The sequence below is a fragment of the Watersipora subatra genome, chromosome 10 (assembly GCF_963576615.1).
Source record: "Watersipora subatra chromosome 10, tzWatSuba1.1, whole genome shotgun sequence".
Lineage (NCBI taxonomy): Eukaryota > Metazoa > Bryozoa > Gymnolaemata > Cheilostomatida > Watersiporidae > Watersipora > Watersipora subatra.
Genome location: NC_088717.1, coordinates 21,306,963 through 21,332,869, shown reverse-complemented (window position 1 = coordinate 21,332,869; position 25,907 = coordinate 21,306,963). Strand labels below are relative to the sequence as shown.

Genomic DNA, 25,907 nt, shown 5'->3' with positions numbered 1-25,907 from the left:
TATATATATATATATACATATATATATATATATATATATATATATATATATATATATATATATATATATATATATATATATGTATCTATACACATTTCAGTGTTTGTTTGTCTGTTATTTGTGTGGTCAGCCATAGCGATAAAGTTTGAGTAACAAAAAACCACTTCTCATTGGCAATAAACTTGGAAATCCCAGTTCAGCAGACAGTTGCGCTATCCAATATGCCAAATGGCATGTAAATGTTGTGGCCACATGGAATAATTACTCACACACCACTTAAAATAATTGTGCACATAATTTTACACCTGCCAATCTCTAACCCTTTGAACCCTGGCTGTTTTTGTCAATGCGTGTCAGTAACCTGGGCAATCTGTCCAAGGATTCAAAGTTTTTAAACTTTTATTAAATAAATCTGAGCGTGCTCATAATACAATGATATTTGGTGAAACACTATAGTAGAAAAGTCGGGCAACCCACAGCAAATGTCATCAAACAAAAAAACAGTACTTTACCATTATTGGGGCTAAAACCATAAAAGTTCGTACAATCTTAAAAAACTCATAAAAAAGTTTACAGTAGCACCATATTCATTGAGCTCATGCTCATCATCATTTTATGACTTAAAATAAACTGGAAGATTATAATTAGTATTATAAAATTCTACATTCGCATCACAATCATTTATGACCTACCAACAAACGAGTCATATCGATTTTTTGTGATATCGTTCTAATAAAATTTGTTATTAAATTGAAGGAAGTATGTAAAGATATTTGAAAACAGTTACAAATAGAAGTGAAATTTCTGGTCTAACATCCTGTGCAAAAGTTAATTTGATTGGCTTACGTTGTTACTTAGAAAGAGCTTTTGTAAACAAAGCCATGTGAATGCCGGAATTCTGGCCAATACAGATTCTGGATAGGGTTCAAAGGGTTAATGACCATTTGTTGAAATCATAATAATAGATGAGGGATAATGATGCTTATGATCATTACACATCTTGATCTTTCTCTAAAACATTATGTTCAAGCGTTGTAATCTTAACCAATAATATTTTCGCAGTATATCGCAATATTTTTACTGGTGTAAAAAGTATGTCGACAAATATTTCATGTAGCGGATAGTATGCATGCCTGGAAAACGAACGGTTTAGGGTTCATTGCGAATTCGAAGCAGTTTTTCACTCTTAGATTTAATTGCTATATTTGGAAAAACAAACCAACAAACACCTAGATTTGGATATATACTGTAGGTATATATATTATGAACTATGGTTAATTGCTATATATACATATAGTAATTAAACTGTAAATATTTTAGATATGGTAATAGTAACACTAATTGTTATGGTGATTGATTAACATTTCGAACATGTCATCTCTTAAATTACATCTTTATGGCTTGAAAATCCACCAATCACCGCTAAACAGTCTTTCTTCTCGTGCAGAGCTTGTTAGAACATACGTATAAGCTAGCTACTACTCTATTAGCTAGATTTCCCGGTGTGCAACAACCTTGATTCTGCTAATAATTGAGTAATTTGTGTCTTTTTATTTGCTACTACTCTATCCTTTGTTTTTTCGTGACATCATTTTATCGTTGTCGGCCATCTTTATAGACAATTTTATCGTTAGAAACACGTCGCTTTTGCAATGATAATTTGAAAACGATGTTTCTGTTTGCAGTTGTTTATTATTTTATCAAAACAACACTTAAAAGTACTAACAAATCAAAGAAAAACGATCGTTTTCTACAAATATGGCGGCTTTTGCGTGAACAAGCGCATGTGCAAACGACCTGATGATGTAAAAAAAAAACGATGGCTGTATTAGCTAGATTTCCCAGTGTGCAACAACCTTGATTCTGCTAATAATTGATTAGATTTGTGTCTTTAGGTTTAAGTTCCATCAGGGGCTATTGAACAGATTAGTTCATTGCATGAAATGCAAGTTACATTTAAGATCATTGCTTTCAGATCTGGTTGTTAAATTGTGTTTACAATTGAATAGAATTAGCATTTGGCCAGCACAAGTAAAACTCGCAGAAAAGAAAATCACTGCTGTAGTCTCTATAGATAATTCAGTTATTGCTCACTTCATACATAACACAATTATGTATTTTCGGGGCAGCATTAGTGACGTAGTACATGTATATAAATGTATAGAATATGCATATCAATGTATAGAACATGTATATAAATGTATAGCATATGTATATAAATGCATAGAATACAGTCATACTTCAACTTACGAGCTTAATGCGTTCCGAGACTGAGCTCGTATGTCAATTTACTCGCATGTTGGTGCAATTCATCCCACGACCAAACAAGAGTGAAACGATTGATTGCGAGAATTACGATAAATGCACATGTGCACACAACTCCCGAAAAATTATCCGTTAACGGCCGTCACCAAACCCTTGCAACGAAATCCTATCAACAAATTTAACTATTTTTCAGTAAAGTCGTTTAAGCATAATAATGATACAAAACGCATATAAACCTATTTAAATATGTTACCAAGCCTTTGAAAGGTTGACGCAAATTCCTAAAACTAACCCATCTGATCGGATTATACATAAATAGACAGATTTATTACGACGAAAATCGTCACAAAACGCTTGAAACGCTTCGTTTAATAAAAGTTAAGACCGGAAATTGAAACGCCGAGCGACAGAGAATAGAACGATAAAGTCTTGCCACAACTCGCCACAAAACGCTTGAACACCTTAGTTTATAGTTTCGACCGACCTACGAAACGCCAATAAAGCCGTGCGACAGATAGTAGAACTGTTTACTGTGTACTGTTTGTCTACTGTTTGAGGCGTAGACCGATTTACAGGTACGAAAATGTAGTACACAGTTTATCAGCCTACGTTTTTGTCCAATTACCGAAGGTTTTTCAAATTATCTAGAACATCAGCCAGATTTCTTTACATCTTATCTACAAGGTAGGGCGTTACTACAACGCCCTTTTATGACAAGAATATTTCTTTATTTCACTCCAGTTTGCATAAAACTTCCAGACGCGTAAATGCCAACGCTTGCTCTCTGTTACATATCGCTGTCAAAACCATTCTACATTCATCATCACAACACAACCAACTATCAAACTGTATATTACACATCAGTTTGTCGTTTAACGTTTAATATTGCATTTCAGAGATATAATAAACATATTTCTTTATTGTTGGCATTGTTGTTAGTTGAATTACGTACAGTAGGTTAGGTCTACAGCTTGAATTAATATTTATTTTATTATTGTAAAACATAAGTTTGAAATGGTTAAATATTTATTTTATTAATATTTATTTCTGTTACATATCGTTGTCAAAACTGTTCTGCATTCAACACAACCAACTTTCAAACTGTATATTACAATATATTTTACTTGTAATATTGCATTTCAGAGCTATAATAAACATATTTCATTATTGCTGTTGTTAGGTAAATTACGTACAGTAGTTTAGGTCTACAGCTTGAATTAATATTTATTTTAACCAACAAACAACTTTCTAATTGTATATTACATGGCAGCTTGCCATTTACTTTTAATATTGCATTTCAATATAATAAGAGCTATAATAAACATATATCATTATTGCTGTTATTTAAATTCCCTACAGTAGTTTAGGTCTACAGCTTGAATTAATATTTATTTTATTATTGTAAAACATAAGTTTGAGATAGTTAATTATTTATTTTATTAATATTTCTGTTACATTTCAGTTATTTCTGTTGCGCCTTTTTAGAGTCGCGCTCCCTCAAATTTATTTTATATCATCTCAAACAAGTCTCATTTACATTATACTCTGTCAATTCCTGCTGAGAACTACTTTTTCGACAACCAACAGTACCCTTTCTTTTTTCCATTACTACTTTGGTCGTGGGCTGTATGACAGTGGAATTTCTAGTTTATATATAGAACAATTAAATATATATTGATTGGTTTCCATACTCTAAAAAAGCAAATAAAACACTCAAAACAAGATATTGTAACAGAAAGAACATGTTGGTTATTGTCCTTACATACTACATGCTTTCAAAAAGCAACAAATAAAAAATAATGCAAGGAAATGTGATTAATTAAAATGTAAAATTAAATACATACAATAGCAGTTAACACTCGCATTTGCCAGGGAGGGAGATGTAAGTTATCCTTCGTTACGACAGTTGACTTTGATAAAATTGGATTTTATCAAAGTGTTAAAAGACAAACTTAGAAGCAAACCTAAAAGCAAACTTTCATTTTCAACTAAACGTAATTAAAATTTCTTCGGCGTTCATAGTTTGAGTTTCTCGCTGGTTAGCGAGAAATTTTTTCTTTTTTTGCTTTCACGACTAGCCGGCCGTTTTAAGATAAACCTATCTAAGGACGTTTGCCTTTGTCGCCCTTGCAACATGTTGCGATTAGGACGAACACAGGTGTCGTCACAAATGGTTAATGCACGGCCACTAGCCAACTTGTCCGAATGTCTATTAAACAGTTTGGATAGATAGCGCCGGCCTTTTCACATAGCATCGTTTCAGTTGCGCTGTCACCGGCCAATTGTTTGTCCAATGCCATCAGCGGTCGTAAAGATCGCTGCACCGTTTAGAAACTATGGTTAGAAACTAAATGCCCTGAATATAATCCTTCTGTTTGATAATTATGAATGTATTTCTGTCATATTGCCGAGCTAGCTCAATCACGCATACCCATTTCGCATAATTTTCAATATTTTTCCGTTTAATATCAACTGTTATCATTTGCTTTTTCCTTGTATTATCTTTCATTTTACTGGCAAACTTTCGGTCTACGCACAGTACTTTTAATTCACATAATTCGGCACAGAAAATCGTTCACAAAAAAACACGGTACAACAGTATAACCTGAACAGTTGAAAAATACAGAGTGATGTTGTTCTCATAAAACACCTCCGGCATACTTGACAACTGACTCGTATGTTAGTGCTAAAACTTGCTTGAAAGCTGGCTCGTATCTCAAGTTTCTCGTACGTTGGAGCACTCGTAAGTTGAAGTATTACTGTATGTATATAAATGTATAGAATATTTATATAAATGTATAGAACATGTATATAAATGTATAGAACATGTATATAAATGTATAGAATATGTGTATAAATGTATAGAATATGTATAGAATATGTATATAAATGTATATAATATGTATATAAATGTATAGAATATGTATATAAATGTATACAATATGTATATAAATGTATAGAACATGTATATAAATGTATAGAATATGTATATAAATGTATAGAATATGTATATAAAAGTATAGAATATGTATATAAATGTATAGAATATGTATATAAATGTATAGAATATGTATATAAATGTATAGAACATGTATATAAATGTTTAGAATATGTATGTAAATGTATAGAACATGTATATAAATGTATAGAATATGTATATAAATGTATAGAATATGTATATAAATGTATAGAACATGTATATAAATGTATAGAATATGTATGTAAATGTATAGAAGATGTATATAAATGTATATAATATGTATATAAATGTATAGAGTATGTATATAAATGTATAGAGTATGTATATAAATGTATAGAGTATGTATATAAATGTGTAGAATATGTATATAAATGTATAGAATATGTATATAAATGTATAGAATATGTATATAAAAGTATAGAATATGTATATAAATGTATAGAATATGTATATAAATGTATAGAATATGTATATAAATGCATAGAATATGTATATAAATGTATAGAGTATGTATATAAATGTATAGAGTATGTATATAAATGTGTAGAATATGTATATAAATGTATAGAATATGTATATAAATGTATAGAATATGTATATAAAAGTATAGAATATGTATATAAATGTATAGAATATGTATATAAATGTATAGAATATGTATATAAATGTATAGAATATGTATATAAATGTTTAGAATATGTATGTAAATGTATAGAAGATGTATATAAATGTATATAATATGTATATAAATGCATAGACTATGTATATAAATGCATAGAGTATGTATATAAATGTATAGAGTATGTATATAAATGTGTAGAATATGTATATAAATGTATAGAATATGTATATAAATGTATAGAATATGTATATAAATGTATAGAATATGTATATAAATGTATAGAAGATGTATATAAATGTATATAATATGTATATACATGCATAGAATATGTATATAAATGCATAGAATATGTATATAAATGTATAGAGTATGTATATAAATGTATAGAGTATGTATATAAATGTGTAGAATATGTATATAAATGTATAGAATATGTATATAAATGTATAGAATATGTATATAAAAGTATAGAATATGTATATAAATGTATAGAATATGTATATAAATGTATAGAATATGTATATAAATGTATAGAACATGTATATAAATGTATAGAATATGTATGTAAATGTATAGAAGATGTATATAAATGTATATAATATGTATATAAATGCATAGACTATGTATATAAATGCATAGAGTATGTATATAAATGTATAGAGTATGTATATAAATGTGTAGAATATGTATATAAATGTATAGAATATGTATATAAATGTATAGAATATGTATATAAATGTATAGAATATGTATATAAATGTATAGAACATGTATGTAAATGTATATAATATGTATATAAATGTATAGAATATATGTATAAATGTATAGAATATGTATATAAATGTATACAATATGTATATAAATGTATATAATATGTATATAAATGTATAGAATATGTATATAAATGTATACAATATGTATATAAATGTATAGAACATGTATATAAATGTATAGAATATGTATGTAAATGTATAGAATATGTATATAAATGTATAGAATATGTATATAAATGCATAGAATATGTATATAAATGCATAGAATATGTATATAAATGCATAGAATATGTATATAAATGTGTAGAATATGTATATAAATGTATAGAATATGTATATAAATGTATAGAATATGTATACAAATGTATAGAATTGTTATTTATTTGTATTGGTTTTTGCTCAACTTTTGAATTAAACTACCAAATTAGCTTTAAAAACAATGGCATTATTAATTAAATTAATAAATTAGTTTATGTTCAAATTAACAGTTTAACTAATTAATTAGTTTGTATTAGTTGCACTAATAATTAAATTACTGAATTACACAATAAATAAATTAAACTATGCATTAAATTACCAAATTAGTTCGTCTAATCAGCGCATTAATAATTGAATTATCAAATTGATTCTTTAAAAGTCTGATTCACTCACTAAATTATCAGCTAAGCATTAGAATAACCTGCATTAATAATTTAGGTAATAGGTTATTTGCCGAACAATTTCATTAATCATCAAATTTTTGAATTGCCATACCTAAATATTCAGCATTAAATTAAACTGCTAATTAAAATTTAATGAGCAGTTTAATGCAATTATCAATGCATATTATTCATTGCCCAAAACCATGGCCTGAGTGTTTACAGCCTTCAGGGAAAAAGTCCTCATGGGGTTTGAAATCTAGAAAATTCTCTGCACGAAAGAGTGTAGATTCTAATCTAAGGGTTTAATTCTTCACTTTAATAGTTTTCATAAAACTCACAGGTTGACTTTCAACAAAATTCACATTACAGTTATTCGGTATCAAAAGATTTACCATGTCTTACTCTGTTGTGTTGTAAGTGCAAAATATGTTGAAATGTGATGACAAGCTCTTCAAAGCTCAAAAACGGACAGTTAATCGCCGCCATCATGAAACTGCCGTAGATTGGAATCCATTTCCAAAATGGCTCAAATGGAACGTAGTTGAACAAGATGGCTTCTGTTTACACTTTCATGCAACCTCATTTGTCGAAACAATTTCCCAAATATACTTTACGCATTCAACAAAACTATTTCTAGTGTCCTTACGTGTCTATTGCATCATAATTGTAAACCTGTCATCTGCGTACTGATATCTCAAAACCTACCGTAAAAATTCGTTTAATTTTTTAACCTTAACTCGAAGTGCATATCATGCTCTGATGAACATGAGGAGCCTGTTGGTCACCTGTGATAATTGAAATTCGCTGCATAAATTATTTGTGAAGTATCGGGTCACATGATCAAATTACGACTAGACAATTAGACCAAGTCGAAACAAACCTGTAAAGTAGCGAACATCTATATTTGATACGGGGTCTTCGGTAAAACCCGAAGTGTTTGTCATAAACTAGTGCTACGATAAGTTTCATATTGAGCTTTTTATTGGCCTTTCAATTCACAATTTCAGGTCCCGTGAGAACATCACGTGACAAGACAATAACCAATTTTAATGACTAAGTCAGAGAAATAAAGAGATTCCAATCTACGGCGGCTTTTCGTTTTTTAGCTTTTAAGAGCTTGTAATCACATTTCCACGTATTTGGCACCTACAACACAACAGAGTAAGACATGGTGAATCTGTTGATACCAAATAACTGTAATGTGATTTTTGTTGCAAGTCAACCTTTAAGGCAAGTCTTTATTCATATTCAGTCAATTATGAATATTTTGTAGCTCTATGGAATTCCTGAGAGATGGACATGTAGGAAATTTAGAAATTAGATGTTTTTGAAAGGTTACATGTTGTCTGTTTATTCTGGTGCAGGAAATGTTGGAATCGGTAGAGTCAGTCACCCAAGACAGGAGAATGGAAGACTACGGCATGTTTGCTCTTGTGATTATGAGTCATGGACAGGAGAATGACCAGATAAGCGGAAGTGATTTTAATTCGATCAAACTCGATGATGTCTACTTCCTGTTATCTTCCCAGAGGTTCCGACATATGGCTGGGAAACCCAAGATGGTGATTGTTCAAGCGTGTGCTGGATGTAAGACTTTTAGATTAAAAACTTTGTGTTTTTGTATATAAAAAATGCAAAGTTTAAATAATTAATCTATTGAAGCCAAATAACCTACTAGATGCATTTCAGACAGAATGATTTCCCAGTTCATATTTGTTTACAGTCCTAAAAGACTTTGGAGAACAGCATGACAATCGATTGGGAGCCGTATCGCAAGTAATTGATGCACAACACCTTGGACCTTTTCAACGAGTGAATTTTACAGAATCACGAACTGTACCATTCAAAGATCCCACAACATCAGATCGTACCATCAAATACCTCAGCATGGACGATCTGATTGTGATCAAGGCTAGTTTTAATAGTAAGTTTCTACCATAGTACACAAGAAATAATATGTATCCTGCATAACTAAGTTACTTTTTCATGATGATTTAGTTTATTTCATGAAAGAATGTAACTGTCATCAAATACTTTCAGTGTACGCATCCATGAGAGATGCTAAAGGTGATCAAGGTTCATTCCTTATTTCTAACCTGGTTTATGGATTCTACAAACATTCTCATGATACCGATATTGAGTCTCTCTTCAAATTAGTGAGTCTATTTTTCTTACATTTATATTCATTGTACACATATGACAGTTAGTGTTATCAGTATATTTTTAAAAGGTTTTGTTAAAGCACATAAATTACATAATTTTTTCATCATCTGTTTCAATACATCAGAGTCTTCTTGGCTTTCGAATGAGCCATTGTTTGACATGGTGAGACAGATATTGGTTGGTGTTTATAGGATTTCCCCAGGTCTCTACCGCATAAATGTTCAATGGTATAGGCTCGAAAATTGTGACGTCGCAATTTTCATATTCGGTGTTGTGTGCTCTTACCGCTTATTTTATTGCTTGCCTCTTATATTTATCAACTATGATAATGACGCTAGTGGCAGGCGAAGATAGGACAACTCCAGAGAACCAAGGAAGATGACAAAGGAATTAGTGTCATTAGCTCTTCATGTACAGATTATTTCTATGATAGATAACTCAGATTCCAAGCACCATACTATGTTTTCCCGATGATATTATGCACTAGCCCTCTCTATTGTGATGTCGAGGGGCACGGCTGAGACTAATTAATTTCAAGCATTGCGTGATCTCGCGAAAGGGCAATCAACATATAGTCCTAGGGCCAAGCAACTGCAGGTCACAATTTAATTGATGTCCTTTCATTACCATTATCAACAACCGGTATATTTATTCAAGCATAAGTAATTAAACCAGAACGTGTATGTATTGGTCGGCGTTAGCACGATCCCCGGCATTGTTGATTATTTAGAATCCTAGTTCATTATTAGCGCTCTCTGGGTTTAACAGCACCGATTGTCACAGAAAAGTGCAGCTTCAATGGCAGCGAAAAGGATCCACGATTTAAGGCTAAATAATAATTATGACATTATATTGTGGGAACCGCAACCAAGTGTTTTTTTATGGCAGGACATACTTTTGACATCCTGTTTTTCATAGTTCTATTATTCTTTGTGTATTGAATATAAGCTCGTTCGAAAGCCAAGGCTCTGATTTATTGAACTATATAATAGAAAAATTATATAATTTATGTGCTTTAAAGGAACTGGCAATAATTAAGCTAAATATTAACCTAATTGTTTAAAGTTTTTATTTAAATTGTACTATTTATACAGTAGGTATAGTCTGTTGCTAAGGAAACTATAGTTTCCTTAGCAACAGACCATACCTATAAATAGTACAATTTAAATAAAAACTTTAAACAATTAGGTTTATATATAAAGACTAGATATAAAGACTAGTATAACATGGATTAACTTGTGTTGTTGTGGGAGAGCTTAGAATGGCTACTGATAAAATGATTTATTGTAACTACAGAAGTCATGAGTTTACTAACTAGAAACTGTTCTGCGGGAAAATTTGACAACTTATTAAAGCTCACAGAGCTCTTAAAACACCAGGGTGGGCATATTATAGTTGTATGTATTGTCTTGCAGAAGATGAAAAACATTGACTGTCTTAATGGATTTGGTTATAATATTTCTGTGTATTTTTAACATCGCTCAAGGTTAGAGTGTTTTTATGTTTGCTTGTTTGAAAATATATATCCCTTTAGCTACTATAGTCATGAGTTCATGATGTCGCCCAAATCAGTGCTTGATATCAACAAATAGTATTTATATTTGTGTGGTTGTTTTACAAAGGAGAAGTAAAAAGCCATTTCATTGCTATATTTATTCAAGCATTAGGTCATCATGGTCACCCTGAAGTATTTACTGTAAAACCTCTATTTGAATGCCATGGCGAGTTACTTTTCACTCCTTCCTCTGTAGTGGCGTTTTACTAGAGGCGATGTTCAAATAGAGGTGGCGTTGCATTTGTCAAATAGCTCGTCGGAATTTTAGGATGCTGAATTCAACCCATTTACTGGCTAAGAAAATGTCACCTATATTTTAAAGTATAACTTACTTCCAACGTGTTGTAGATCTCTAAATAAATATGTATTAAGAAATATCTCTATCAGGTTCTATCTAATGCTTGCAATTAACTTACAATGATCTTACAGACTGCGTGACAATTTTTTGGAGCTTTCAAATTTGTTTTAAAATGAAGACGTGATTTTATTTTATAACCTTATAAGTTATATAATAATAATCAATCAAATGCTACGAATTTATATTCAAGAACAAGTGACATAAACAAACCATAATTAATAATTTAATTAATAATTTTTTTAAACAAAAGTATTTGCATCGTTTGCTCGGCAGGCTGAATTCTGATTATGGCTTTCATATGGAATCATTTCATCTTCTTCTGGCTATTCAATACTTTCCAGTGCCTGCTTGCGCCAAATCTTCTTCCGCAATGCCAAACTAGGTTATATTACTGTCCAACTCATTTTATAGCGGAGCAAAACTTTCCCGTGTTGCTATTTAGAAAGCTTTGCAGAAATAATGGTAAACATTAAGCTGCATGCACTCTAGGCAAGGGTTATAGTCTGAAAGTAGAAGTATAAAATCTGTCGCAATTGTAAATGGTTTTCACATACGATGAAGTATGAAAACTACAAGGAACTAAATGAACTACAATTAGTCTCATACAGTTATTAATTATTTCTATGGAGTTGCTTTCAAAGTATGAAAACCCGTAAGTTTTTGAGTTAGAAAATGGACTTCGATACGAACTGCAACCACTAAATAATTTATTGTTAATAATGTAACCGCGTCATTATTAGCACCGTTTTATGGACACTTTTTCTCTGATTACACGCTGTTATGGGCTAGTAAAGATTAGGAATGTAAAAGTGATGGTCAAATAGAGGGGGCATTCAGGTAAATAGTGGCATTCAAATAGAGGTTTTACAGCAAATATTTACCATTATTCCATCGACCACTCGGGGTGAGATACATTGATAAGCCCAGCTCAGCATACTGGTTTACCTGAGGTTGTCGGTGATAGGAACATTTTCCAGCAATTGTATCATGTATCACTTTTCAGTACATTAAATACATAACAAGACTGAAGTACACTTGAGAAGTATTGTGTAGATGCACAGCTATATAATAAGATAGCAAGCTATATAATATAATTTTGAGTACATAAATGTCAAGGTCTAAATATCTTGCACGAGTTTTTCATGTTTGGTGCAGTTGGCTGCGCCGCCATTGCACAGCAAATGCTATTTCTAACATTTAGCAATAACTCTCACTTAACCTCCAGTATGCTTAGACTATGTTTTAAAATTCTCAGGCAATTATATTTAATGTATCCATCTTTGCTTCATCTTTTTTAAAAGAAATCTCTGGTGAAGAACAAATTGTTTTAACCAAACTATCTTTTTTAGATTCGAGAAAATGTTGCTAGCCAAACAAAAGATCTAGCTAGCAAGTTTCCGAAAAGCTGTTATGGCCAAATGCCTTTTGCCTTCAATACACTGACGAGGCAAAGAAAACTTTACCTGTTTCCTGGATACCATGGAGAAGCATGAGTACTTTAATTTCTCAGAGTACTGCCAGTTGGTTGCTGCTATTTAGTTGCTGCCAGTTTCATGCAACACACTGTTTCCCTACTTTGTCTATGCGTGTCACATATTAACCTGCATCTACTCACCAGACATTTATGAATTTGATATTTACCCTTGTTCAGGATCACCAAACCTTTTACTATGTACCTGATAACTAAACAAGCGCAGGTCTTATTATCAGTCTGTTCAATACTTGCAAGTGGTAAGAAGCTGAGGGGAAAAGAAGAAAGATTAGGTTTGTATTCCATGTTAATCACGGTTGAGTGACGGGGCAATGAACGGACAATAACAACAGCCAACTTGTTTATTTACTTTAGTAAATAACTATCTAAATAACTATCTAAAAGGGGTGACTAACAAAATGATAGTTAGACCAGACATACTGTGTAAATATCCATATTTTATAAGCTAAGCAGACAAAAAAGGTCAATGAGATTTGTGAAATGATGTTTGGCTTTTAAGATATTATCAATGTTTAGTTCTGCATCCAATCAAGAGCATTACTTCATATCCATCAGTCAATAGTGTTCAATATATGCTGACTTAACACACTTCATTTCTGGGAATATTTGCTCTCAGACGACTTGTTCCTAACAATAGTGGCAAAGGTTTCAAGTTTTTGGAACCCTTTATTAAGTATGTAGTTGTAAAATACAACAAGTTTATCTTCCCCAAGCTTCTCTTTCAAGTCATTATCTTATAAATCATTGAGCTCCATCTGTATTTCAACAGTTACAACAAAAATGTAATCAAATGGATTCTTCCGATTAGTCGGATCGGAGTATGGATGCTCAGATCCGCAGAGATCTGCAAATCTTTTCAAAAAAGGTTTCTTTAAGTGACAAATAATTTTTGTCAGTATATCGAGGTTAGCCTCATGGGTGATTGAGGTGCAAGGTTGATTAAAACTGAAAATCATAAGCATTTTCTTTTTCAAATTGTGTTTTAAACAGTAACATTTTTATTCCAATTCCATTGATGGCTCAGTAAAGGTCATAAACGAGATTATCCTTTCCTTGAAGCTTCCAGTTTACTTTGTTCAAGTGAGATGTAATGTCGATTAACAATGACCACTTGAACAGCCAAATCAGATCTGACAGCTGCGGATCAGCTCTATCTTATTAAGTAAAAAATAGCTATTTTGTGCTGAAGATTGTGAAAACAAGACAGGAGTTCACTCAAGCTGAGCCATTTCACTGTTGTGTAATAAAGTGACAAGAATTTAGAATCAATTTTTGAAGGAAAGCTTGAAACTAACGATGATTGAGTACACATGTCCTCAAATATAGTTTACAGCAGAAAGAAATGGTGTTGATGTTCAAAATCTAATTCTTTTGCTTAGAGTGTGTGTTGCGGAATAATGCAGTGTAGGATCAAAGCGCATAGAATTCGCAAATCTTCAGAGTCCATATGTGCCTAACCAGTTCCTTCCACATGTCAGCCATGTTTTGCCTTCATCGATAATATTATCTCAAAGCTGTTTCCATTTGAGACTAATTTTGCAAAGTTTTCTAGAGACTTCGGTGTAGAAGCAAATAACAGGGTGAAGTAGGAAGTGGGTTATACAGCTGCAGAGTTAGCAAGTAAAAATAAAATTATTTTAATGAATTCAGATGACTACTTGTTTAAAACATAATTCTTAATAAAGGTAAGGACGGCTTTAAAGAGTTCTACAAACCTAACACAACATTTAAACGTAGCGCAGTGATTAAATTAAAAATGAATGAGAGTTGTGTACTCTTGGCTAATAAAAATGAGGAAACAATTCTCATTTACATATTGTCATGTAGAATTGATTGTGATTGGCTTGCTAATTCGTGCAATTTGTACAAAGCGTCTATTTTCAGGTATTATTAATTACTATAGTAAGAACTGTATCCATCTATCCGAAGCCATGGTTGGAGGTTGAAAAAGATTGCATTGTACATGATTTGAACTCACAACATTCTGCTTGGTAGATATTCCTACAGCTGTACCAATCGACCCGCTTTCAGTGCTTTGGAATAACTGTACCAATTGATCTAGCTGTTAATCTGTGAGGCTTATAGGCTAATAGCTTGGTTGTTTGGTCAAGCCATTGGTGAATCCATGTTGACATTGTGTCTCCTTTGGTCTTACTCATGATAGAATTGTGGCTATTGAAAGATCTGCGTTACACTAGTGTCATAGATGAGCCATGAAGTAGCGAGGGATCATTGTACCCCAAAAGTACCACTCTTACCAAGTAATTGTATAAAATATTACACACAGGCATGATATATGTTTGTAATCAACTGTAATACTCACCAACACATATCTGATACTTTATCAATGTATAGTTACAGTGAACAAAAAGGAAATTAGTTACGCAGCGTTTGTTAAACCAATCATTAGCACGACTCATTAGTACAGCATCAATTAATAAATACAAATCAGAGGTGACTCCTTTATCATGAGATGCTGAAAAGCCGTAGGAAACAATACTGGCCAATACCGACAGCGGTGTACCTACCTATATCTCTATCAGACAGTTTAAATAAGCTTTAAGAAGTTCTACAAACCGTACACAACAAATCAACTTAGCGCAGTAAGGAAATATAATTGTGAGTCATGAAAATGACTCTTGGGTCATAAAAAAGAGGAAACAATTCTCATTTACACAGATTACGATGTAGAATTGATTGTGATTGGCTTGCTAATTCATGTAATTCGTAAAAAGTGTTTATTTCCATGCATTATTATTTACTATAATAAGAGCCGTGTTCATCTATCCAAAGCCATGGTTAAAGGTGAGGTTGAAAAAGATTGCATTGTATTGGATTTGACCTCGCAACTTTCTGCTTGGTAGACCAATACTCTAACAGCTGCATCAAACATCAACCACCCTACAGCACTTTGGAATAATTGGGCACATAGTTACTCTCTGTAATTTATCAGCCCACCTGATGATTTTTCACAGTACACGAGACTGTTTAGGTAATAGTCTTCACTATAATAAGTGTCTGTCCAAGGCCATGATTAGAAGTTAGGAAAAAGATCACACAAATTGGGATTCAAACTCACAACTTACAATTAGGGAAACTGGCACTTTAACACCAGCACCAATTGATCACTTTAAGATATGATGGGAAAAATTGCATAAGTACTCATTCTCGGTACATTATCACCACAACTGACAATATCTCATGTCACACGAGACTGCCAGGATGGAAGCTGCATATGAAGGTACTCATACTAAATCTGACATAGCTACACACTTATGTACATGCAGAGCTAGAGGTTGTTGATACCTTTATGCTTGTTAAGGTTATTGATGTACCAACTAAACAGCATCATTAGTATTTATAGATATTATTCTATAGCAATTATAGTATGAGTTTAGGGAGATTTACAGTATATATTATATTGTGTCAATTGTGTTATATCATGGAGGTCTTACAAAATTATAAACGTATGCTTAAAACAAACAATACAATATTGAAGATAAAGCTAGCCTTAACCTGTAAAAGTTGAGTCAATTACCGTAAAACCTTTATGTGAGCACCACCTTTATTTGAACGACACCTCTATTTGACCACCACTGCATAATGGTTGATAATAGAGCGCCACTGTAATGGAACACCAGATCTATTTGACTGGTACTTTAATATTCTTTGATTAAATATTCTACGAACTCGTAATATCAAGTGATTTGTAGAAAAGTGTCTACAAAATTGTACTAATAATGACTTGGTTACATAAATAACAATTATTTTGTAGTTGCTGTCTGTATCAAAGTTCATTTTTCAACTCCAAAGCTTTACAGTTTTTTTTATTTGGAAAGCAGCACCATAGAAATAACTGTATCAAGCTAATAGTCATTCTGTGTTTAACCTTAAAGTTAAAATTGTTTAAAGTCGTTATACCTCAAAAATGTAGAAAATGGTTTATCAATTACAATATAATATGTACTATTGTTTTGAGGCAAGAGCCTCTGCTTAGCAGGTACACCGCAAGCTTACTGTACACGTAGCTAAGTTGTTTTTAATGCCGTTAAAAACATATTCTGAAAAGCAACGCATTGAGTTCTGTTAAAATTGTTTAGACACTATTATTTACTAGTTCAGCAGTGTGGAAGAATTTAGAAAACACTAGAAACTATTGAACGGATAGGTCAAAAGTAAAGCAACAATCATACCGCAACTTGCCGAGCATTCGATGCAAATACTTTTGTTTCAAAAATGTAACTTTTTGCTTCTTTATATGTATTATAAATACAGCTTGTTTATGTCACTTGTTCTTGAATATACATTTGTGGCATTTGATAGGTTACTATTGAAAACTATTGTTTATGTAGTTTTTTATAAAAATCATATCATGTTTACAGTTTGAAGTTATTTCCTCATGTTAATCAATGGAGGAGCAACTCCCTATAATACTCTTGTTTTTTATCTGTGCAAACCTCTTTTACTTTACTGTTTCCTGTTCTCTCTGTATTTAAATTTGAATGAATACAAGACTGTGAGAGCCTAATCTTAACTAACTAGTAAATTTCTACAGGTTATGGGCCCAGGAACGTTATATGTACTGTGTAACTAGTTAGATTAGTCATCTGTGATCATTATGGACGATAAATGGAGTGTAGAAAAACTTTCTAGCAGCAACTATGCCACATAGAAGTTCAAGATTAAGCATCTGCTGATTGCTAAGGAGCTATTTGGATATATTGATGGAACTACAGTTGCTCCGGCAAGCACAGCTGATGGGGCTGTGAAAGCTACCTATAATAAGAACTCGAGCAAGGCATTATCTCATATTGTGCTTGCGGTTGGCGATGAGTTGCTTTACCTTATAACTGAATGTGAAACGGCCAAGGAGGCATGGGACAAACTGTCTAAACATTTTGAGAGAGACACTCTAGCTAATAAAATGTTCTTGAAGAAGCGCTACTTTTGCTCAGTAATGTCTGAGAGCGCATCAATTGAAGGTCATCTAAAGAATATGAAAGATCTCACGAATCGGCTAGCTGCTATCAAATCACCTATTGCTGAAGAGGACCAAGTTGTAACTCTTCTAGGCTCCATTCCGGAGAGTTATTCAACTGTAGTTACTGCTCTCGAAACGCAGAAAGATACGCCATCGCTAGAATTTGTTCAACAAACTCTTTTAAACGAAGAGCAGAAACAAAAAGAACATAGCTCTGTATCAGCCTTTAGTGAAAGAAATGCTGTCGCCAACCCTGATACTGCTCTCTCAGCTACTAGACCTCAAATTAGACGCCAGGTTACCTGCTGGTACTGTAATAAATTGGCCACGTTCAACGTTTCTGTAGAGAGCGAAACGGAGAGAGAAAAAATGCAGAACCCAAAGATGTTCTACACCAAGCTAAGCATGCAGCAGATAACTATCCTGACACGGGTGAGTCAGCCTTTTTGGCTGGTACGGGTAATGACTCCACCGATAAAATTAATCAACGCTGGCTGATATATTCAGGCGCTACAAAGCACATGACTCCTTATAAAAGCTTGTTCAGCGAGTTCACTCAATTTGACAAACCTCATAAAGTAGAAGTAGCTGATGGAAGCTCTGTAGACGCCATTGGGATAGGTAACATTAAAGTATCAATGCAGTTAGGTCGTAGAGTTAATCGCAAAGCTGCGTTACATGGTGTTTTGTACATACCTGACCTAAGCACAAACCTGTTCTCTGTTCGCGCTGTAGCCTCTAAGGGCTTGATTATTCAATTTGGACATAGTCGATGTTGGATTAAAAACCAACAAAAACAAGTATGTGGCCGAGGAACACTCATAGATAAACTGTATTACCTGGATATAGAAACTTCAAATGACAGTGCACACATCACTTCTCGCAGCGGTGAGCTATGGCATCAACGCCTTGGTCATGTTCATGAAGCCGCTATTTTACATCGTATGGACAGGGAACAACTGGTGAGTGGCGCTAATCTCTCTGGTGTAAAACTAGGTTTGTGTGAACCATGTGTAAAAGAAAAAATGTCGAGAAAACCCTTTAAGCCCAATAGCGACATCAAGTCCACGCGTCTCCTTGAACTTGTACACACAGATGTGTGTGGTCCTATGCAAACACAATCCATAGGAGGTAGTAAATACTTCGTTACTTTTATCGATGATTTCAGTAGATATACCCATACATTTTTATACGAGATAAGTCGGATGTATTTTCTAGATTCTGTGAGTTTGCAGCCTTAGTAACCAACCAAACCGGAAAATCAATCCACACAATACGCTCTGATCGAGGTGGCGAGTATATCTCTACAGAATTCGAAAACCATCTAAAGTCCCAAGGTATCCGTCATGAACTAACTGTTAGACATACTCCAGAGCAAAATGGTGTGGCTGAACATTATAACAGAACGGTATGTGAATCTGCTCGTGCTATGATCATAAATGCAAATCTTCCCAAATCTCTATGGGCTGAGGCTGTTGCCACCGCTGTTTATTTAAGGAACAGAATTCCGACTCGCACACACAAAGCGCCTACAACACCTTATCAGATATGGTATGGTGAGAAACCTGATATAGATCACCTTCGGGTATTCGGCTGCATGGCATATGCGCACATACCAGACGCTATTCGTAGAAAGCTTGACGACAAAGCTGAATCCATGACATTTGTGGGCTATAGTGTAAGGTCTAAAGGCTATCGCTTGTACGACCATCAATCTAATTCTGTGGTTGTGAGAAGGGATGTTATGTTCAATGAACAACAGTTGGGTATCAAAGATGAATCGTGTATCCCGGCCGCAAGTCCAAGGGTGGACAACCCTGCTACTGTAACAGTAAATATTTGCAGTGCTGACAAAACTCAACTTCGCCGATCTGACCGCCCTCGCAAATCACCACAGCGCCTAGGTATAGACACCGCTTGTCATGTTAGTGAGATTGTCGAACCATTGAACCTTATTAAAGTAGAAAAGTGTGAGCAGCGAGATGAATGGTTAGCTGCAGCTGAGAAGGAGTATGATGCTCTCATGAGCAATGAAACATGGACACTCGTAGAGCTGCCTTCACAACGTAAATCAATTGGATGCAAATGGGTATTTAAGGCGAAGTACAATGCCAATGGTCAAGTCGATCGTTTCAAAGCTCGCCTTGTAGCGAAAGGATATGCGCAAAAGGCTGGCATCGATTATGATGAGACATACTCTCCAGTAGTTCGACACTCATCTCTCAGAGCTGCACTTGCTCAGGCAGTAGATCGAGGTATGCTAGTGCACCAGATGGACGTTGTGACGGCATTTTTAAATGGCAAACTCGAGGAAGAAATTTATATGTGTCAGCCACCAGGCTTTGAGAAGACAGGAAAAGAACACCTAGTCTGTAAACTCAGTAAGTCGTTGTACGGTTTAAAGCAGTCTCCTAGGTGTTGGAACATTGTGTTAGATAACTTTCTCAAATCTCTTGGTTTCAGTAATTCAAATGCTGATCATTGTGTGTATGTACGCAACATATGTGAAGTGAAAGCCATCATTGCCGTATACGTCGATGACCTAATTATTATGTCAGATACTGAATGTGAGATGAGCAAGATTAAACAAGCGTTAGCCTCAGAGTATCAGATGAAAGATCTTGGAAGTTTGCACTACTGTCTGGGAATTTCCATCCACCAAAGTGAAACCGCCATCACGCTAAGTCAAAAACATTATATCGAGCAAGTTCTACGCAAATATGGAATGGAAAATGCTAACTCTGTTTCTACCCCGATGGCTACCGATGTGAAGTTTATGAAAGACGATGGTAGTAAGCTAGCAAATGCATGTGTGTACCAATCGATGGTAGGTAGCCTTTTGTATGTGGCATCTGCTACTCGCCCTGATATATCTAATGCGGTGGGAGTGTTATCTAGGTACAACTCATCACCAACCGAAACGCACATGACAGCTGTAAAACGAGTACTCCGATATCTCAAAGGCAGTATAGACATCTGTCTTCACATTGAAAAACATAACATTGGTGAACTGTTTGGGTATACAAATGCTAGTTGGGCGGACAATTGTGATAACCGACACTCAACCTCCGGATTAGTATTCATGCACGGCGGTACACCTGTTAGCTGGTTCAGTAAATCGCAGAGTATTGTTGCCGTATCTACCGCCGAAGCAGAATATGTAGCGCTGTATGATGCTGCAAGGGAGGCCACATGGCTTCGTCAACTATATGACACTGTCACCAACTGCCCGACTCCAGCGATTAATGTCTATGTTGACAACCAGTCAACTATCAAAATAGCAAACTCAGGTTCAAACACGAAACGAACTAAGCACATTGACATAAAGTATCACTACTGTAGAGAAGCTATCACAAATGGTGTCATAGTAACTTCTTATTGCCCGACTAAGAAAAACATAGCTGACATTTTCACAAAACCGCTCGCTCGACCCTGATTTGAAGAGCTCCGTAAACTACTCGTTCATTGACAATAATAATTCACTTGTTGGTTGCGTGTATCAATAATTTTCCTCTGCTAATTGTAAAAACTATGTAGGAGTATTGTTTATGTAGTTTTTTATAGAAATCATATCATGTTTACAGTTTGAAGTTATTTCCTCATGTTAATCAATGGAGGAGCAACTCCCTATAATACTCTTGTTTTTTTATCTGTGCAAATCTCTTTTACTTTACTGTTTCCTGTTCTCTCTGTATTTAAATTTGAATGAATACAAGACTGTGAGAGCCTAATCTTAACTAACTAGTAAATTTCTACAAAAACTTACAAATTTTCAATTTTAAAGCATATTAGTTGACAGCACCATTGCCATTATCTAAACATGGTTTTCTATTAGTCAATGCTCATAACTCCTCTTTTACTGGATATAAAAACCAGTTTGGGCTGCGAACTAGCAAACATATCGATGGCAGCAATGAGCTTTCATGCAACACTTTTAAATATGAATACAAAATAAAAATATGCCATCAAATTTTAATATTTAAAAAATAATATGCTCTAATAAATTGCAACACTGGCTATAAAAGTCCTTGCACACTATCGTTCAAATTAATGCATAGATGTGGGATGTACTGCAAAAATCGCTCACATGGTCAGTTGAGGTTTGGGATTTGGAGTTTGGTTTGGAGTTCTTGCTCCGACATCGTTTTATGATGAGTGCCCAACGTAATCGATTCTTGCAATAATGCAACAAGTGCTGCACGATAAAACAATATCATTCGACGTGACGATATATTTCAGTGCATGATTTTATATTTGGTCAGTTTCTAAATCGATATGAATATCGAAGCCGATATTTCATCGTTATATTATTCATTTTTAATGGAGTTGTCCACTCTCTTTATTCTGAAGAGGGGACAACTCTGGTTTTTCCACCAATATTAACCATTATCTTTTCATATCGTTCATGTTAAAGGTTGACTTGGAACAAAATTCACATTAGAGTTATTTGATATCAAAAGTTTCAAAAATATCAATTTATTCACTGTTGTGTAATAAAGTGAGGAAGGGCTAGAATCAATTTCTTGAAGGAAAGTTTGAAACTAACGATGATTGAGTGAGTAAATGTCCTCAAATATAGTTTACGGCAGAAAGAGATGGTTTTGGTGTCCAAAATCTAAGTCTTTTTTTTGGAGTGTTTACTTCAGTATAATCCAGTGTAGGAACACAGCGCATAAAAATCGCAAATCTTCAGAGTCCATATGTGTCCAACAAGTTCCTTCCACACTTCAGCCATGTTTGTCCTTAATCGATAATAATATCTCAAAGAGCTATTTCCATTTGAGAGACTATAATTTTGCAAGGTTTTCTGCAGAACCTTGAAAATGTATTTTTCAGTTGTTGTTACATGCATGCTCCAAACAGATGCCAACTATTCCATTATCTCCAAGTAAAAAATAGAATTGCAAATGAGAACGAGCAGATGTAACGTACTTAGAAAACCAGTCGACTTATCCAGCACCAAATAACATCACAAAATGTTTCGTTCTCTTATGCATTTGCAGCACTATTTTCTCTTTAAAGCACATCAATTACATAATTTTTTGCCAGACATTTCAATTCATCAGAATCTTGGCTTTCGAATGAGTCATTGTTTGACATGGTGAGACAAACATTGGTTGGTCTTTATAGGATTTCGCCAGAGCTCTACCGCAGAAATGTTCAATGGTATAGGCTTGAAAATTGTGATATCACAATTTTCACATTCGGTGTTGTGCGCTCTTACCGCTTATTTTGTTGCTCACTGCTTATATTTATGAACTACGATAATGATGCCAGTGGCAGGCGAAGGCAGGACAACTCCAGATAACCAATGAAGATGAGAAAGGAATCAATGTCATTAGCTCTCCATGTACAAATTATTTCTATGATAAATACTCAGATTCTAAGCACCATACTATGCTTTCCTGATGATATTATGCACTAGTCCTCTCTTTTTATTGGGATGTTGATTGGCAAGGAGTGAGACTAATTAATTTCAAGCATTGCGTGATCTCGCGAAAGTGCAATTGACATATAGTCCTAGGGCCACGCAACTGCAGGTCACAATTTAATCGATGTGATTTCATTACCTTTATCAACGACATGTAAATTTATTGAAGCATAATTAATTAATCCAGAACATCTGTTTGTATTGGTTGGGTGGGCGTTAGCACGATCCCCGGCCATTGTTAATTATTTAGAACCTTAGTTTATTATTAGCGCTCTATGTGTTGGTGAACTTTATAAACAATCTATTTCAGCAGCCAATCACAGGGCATTATCAATTTTGCAGAAAATTTCAGATTACCACAACTTAATTAAGTCAAAGTCATTATCATATTAACAACAAACGACCTGATCTCATGGGCTGTAGGGCCAAAAGTCTGACATCACTGTTACAGCTGATAAATAATAATATGGTAACATAATATATAATAATAATAATATGTGAATTAATCAGTAACCATGATCAAGCATTTAATTTATGATATTGCATTTTAGTATTACTTGATACAAAAATCAACACCGGTTTTTATTATTTCAATAGTATTATCATTTCTGTAACTCTTTTATTTCACAACACCAAAGGAATGCAAGGCAATTTAATCAGAAAATCATATTGGGACCCCTTACCATCAGTAAAAAGCTCCAAACATGACTGTTTTTGGTTTAACAATGAGTGGTCCAAGCGTCATTTATGCCGAAATAGATTGTTTATATATTTTACCCTCTGTGTTTAACAGCACCGATTGTCACAGAAAAGCACAGCCTTAATGGCAGCAGCGAAAGGGATCCATGATTTAAGGCTAAATGATAATTATTATGACATCACATTGTGGGAATCGCAACCAAGTGTTTTTTATTGCAGGACATACTTTTGATACCCTGTTTTTCATAGTTCTATTATTCTTTGTGTATTGAATATAGGCTCATTTGAAAGCCAAGACTGATGTATTGAATTATATAATAAAAAAATTATGCAATTTATGTGCTTCAAGTTCTTTTATTGTGAATACTACTGAACTTGCTGGGAGGCTGATACTTGAAAAAAATTGACTCGCAGAGCACAAGTCATTTGCTGTGTACTATCCATTATTTGATGAAGTTGCCATCAGTAAATGGTTTACTCTTTTCTGCCATTACCCTCCTGGTCTTGCTTCCCTGGGAACTTCTGCAAGAGCATCCCAGTCCAAGCCATGAAACTCCTCCACCAGATTATCATTGCCTGAAACAATAGCCACTCCAAAGCTTGACCTCATAGGTATAGCCTCCATTGTACTCCAACCGGAATGAGAGTCCACCCGAGCTGGCGCCGCATCTAGCTCACTACTGTTACCAGTAGCCACCAACTCCATGGCTTCCCTGAACCAGCATGCCCCATGACCAGTGTTTGGATCACGGGCGTACTTGACCTTGTCAGTATTTTATTGATGACCTCCAAGCTAGCAGGAGCAGTTTTGCTTTGGTCAGTATTGGCACTTGCAAATACAGCTTTCAACTAAGTGTTTGGTACATTTCGCTGCCATACCATTTTGTGAAATAACCTCCAGTTGCGTAGCCTCTGATAACATTACAAGCTAGTCCAGTAATGTTTGTTTCATGATTCTAGTTTTAATCTGAAAGGCTCATAGGCTAATAGCTTGCTTGTTTGTCTGGTTAAGCCATTGTTGTATCCATGTTGACACTGCACCAGTTTTTTCTTACTCATGATGTGTTACACTAGTTTAACAGATGAGCCATGAAGTAGTGATGGATCACTATACCCCAAAAGTACCACTCTTACCAAGTACTTGTATAAAATAGCACACATAGGCATGATGTATGTTTGTAATAAACAGTAAAACAGCAATGCAGATTTGCTACTATTAATGAATAGTTCCAGTAAACAAGCAGTAGGGTAGTTGTAGTGTGTGTTAAACCAATCATTACTACGTCTCATTAGTACAGTGTTACTTCATATATACAAATCATATGTTACTCCTTTAGCGTGAGATGCTGAAGAGCAGTAGCAAACAGTTCTGACTGGGAGTGCACCTACCTATATCTCTATCAGACAGGTTAAATCAGCAATATATGTTTGCAATATAGCGGCTAAAAGACCCCCAATATATTCACATCATGAATACACTAAAGAAAACCTTTCCATCCTCAGAAAAGCTGCAGTGTTCACTAAATCAAGTAGTTGTGTTTATATTAACAAAGTAGATATTTTGGTGTAGAAGCAAATAACAGGGTAGAGTAAGAAGTGGGTTATAAAACTGCAGAGTTAACTAGTAAAAATAAAATGATTTTAATCTATTCAGACTACTACTTGTTTAAAACATAATTCTTATTGAAGGTAAGGACAGCTTTAAGGAGTTCTACAAATCTAACACAGTAAATGAACTTAGCGCAGTAATGAAATATGAACGCGAGTTGTGTACTTTTTGCTCATGAAAAGAGGAAACAATTCTCATTTCCAGATTATAATATAAAATTGATGGTTATTGGCTTGCTAATTCAGGTAATTGATAAAAGAGTAGTGTGTTTTCTTGTAATATGTTTTTACTATAATTAGAGTCATGTACATCTAATCTGAAGCCCTGGTTGAAGGTTG

At 34.0% G+C, this 25,907-nt stretch overlaps 1 protein-coding gene and 1 pseudogene across 1 annotated transcript in view; both read left to right on the top strand.

Annotated features, from left to right (window-relative positions):
* The window catches only part of LOC137406098 (cell death protein 3-like), a 57,240-nt gene extending 43,687 nt beyond the window's left edge, over positions 1-13,553 (top strand). The window contains exons 2-5 of the mRNA XM_068092625.1: positions 8,646-8,868; positions 9,005-9,205; positions 9,322-9,437; positions 12,707-13,553. Coding sequence (XP_067948726.1) covers positions 8,646-8,868; positions 9,005-9,205; positions 9,322-9,437; positions 12,707-12,850 — 684 coding nt within the window. The 3' untranslated portion in view covers positions 12,851-13,553. The remainder of the gene's footprint in view (positions 1-8,645; positions 8,869-9,004; positions 9,206-9,321; positions 9,438-12,706) is intronic.
* The window catches only part of LOC137406865 (monocarboxylate transporter 12-like), a 207,621-nt pseudogene that overhangs the window by 125,943 nt on the left and 55,771 nt on the right, over positions 1-25,907 (top strand).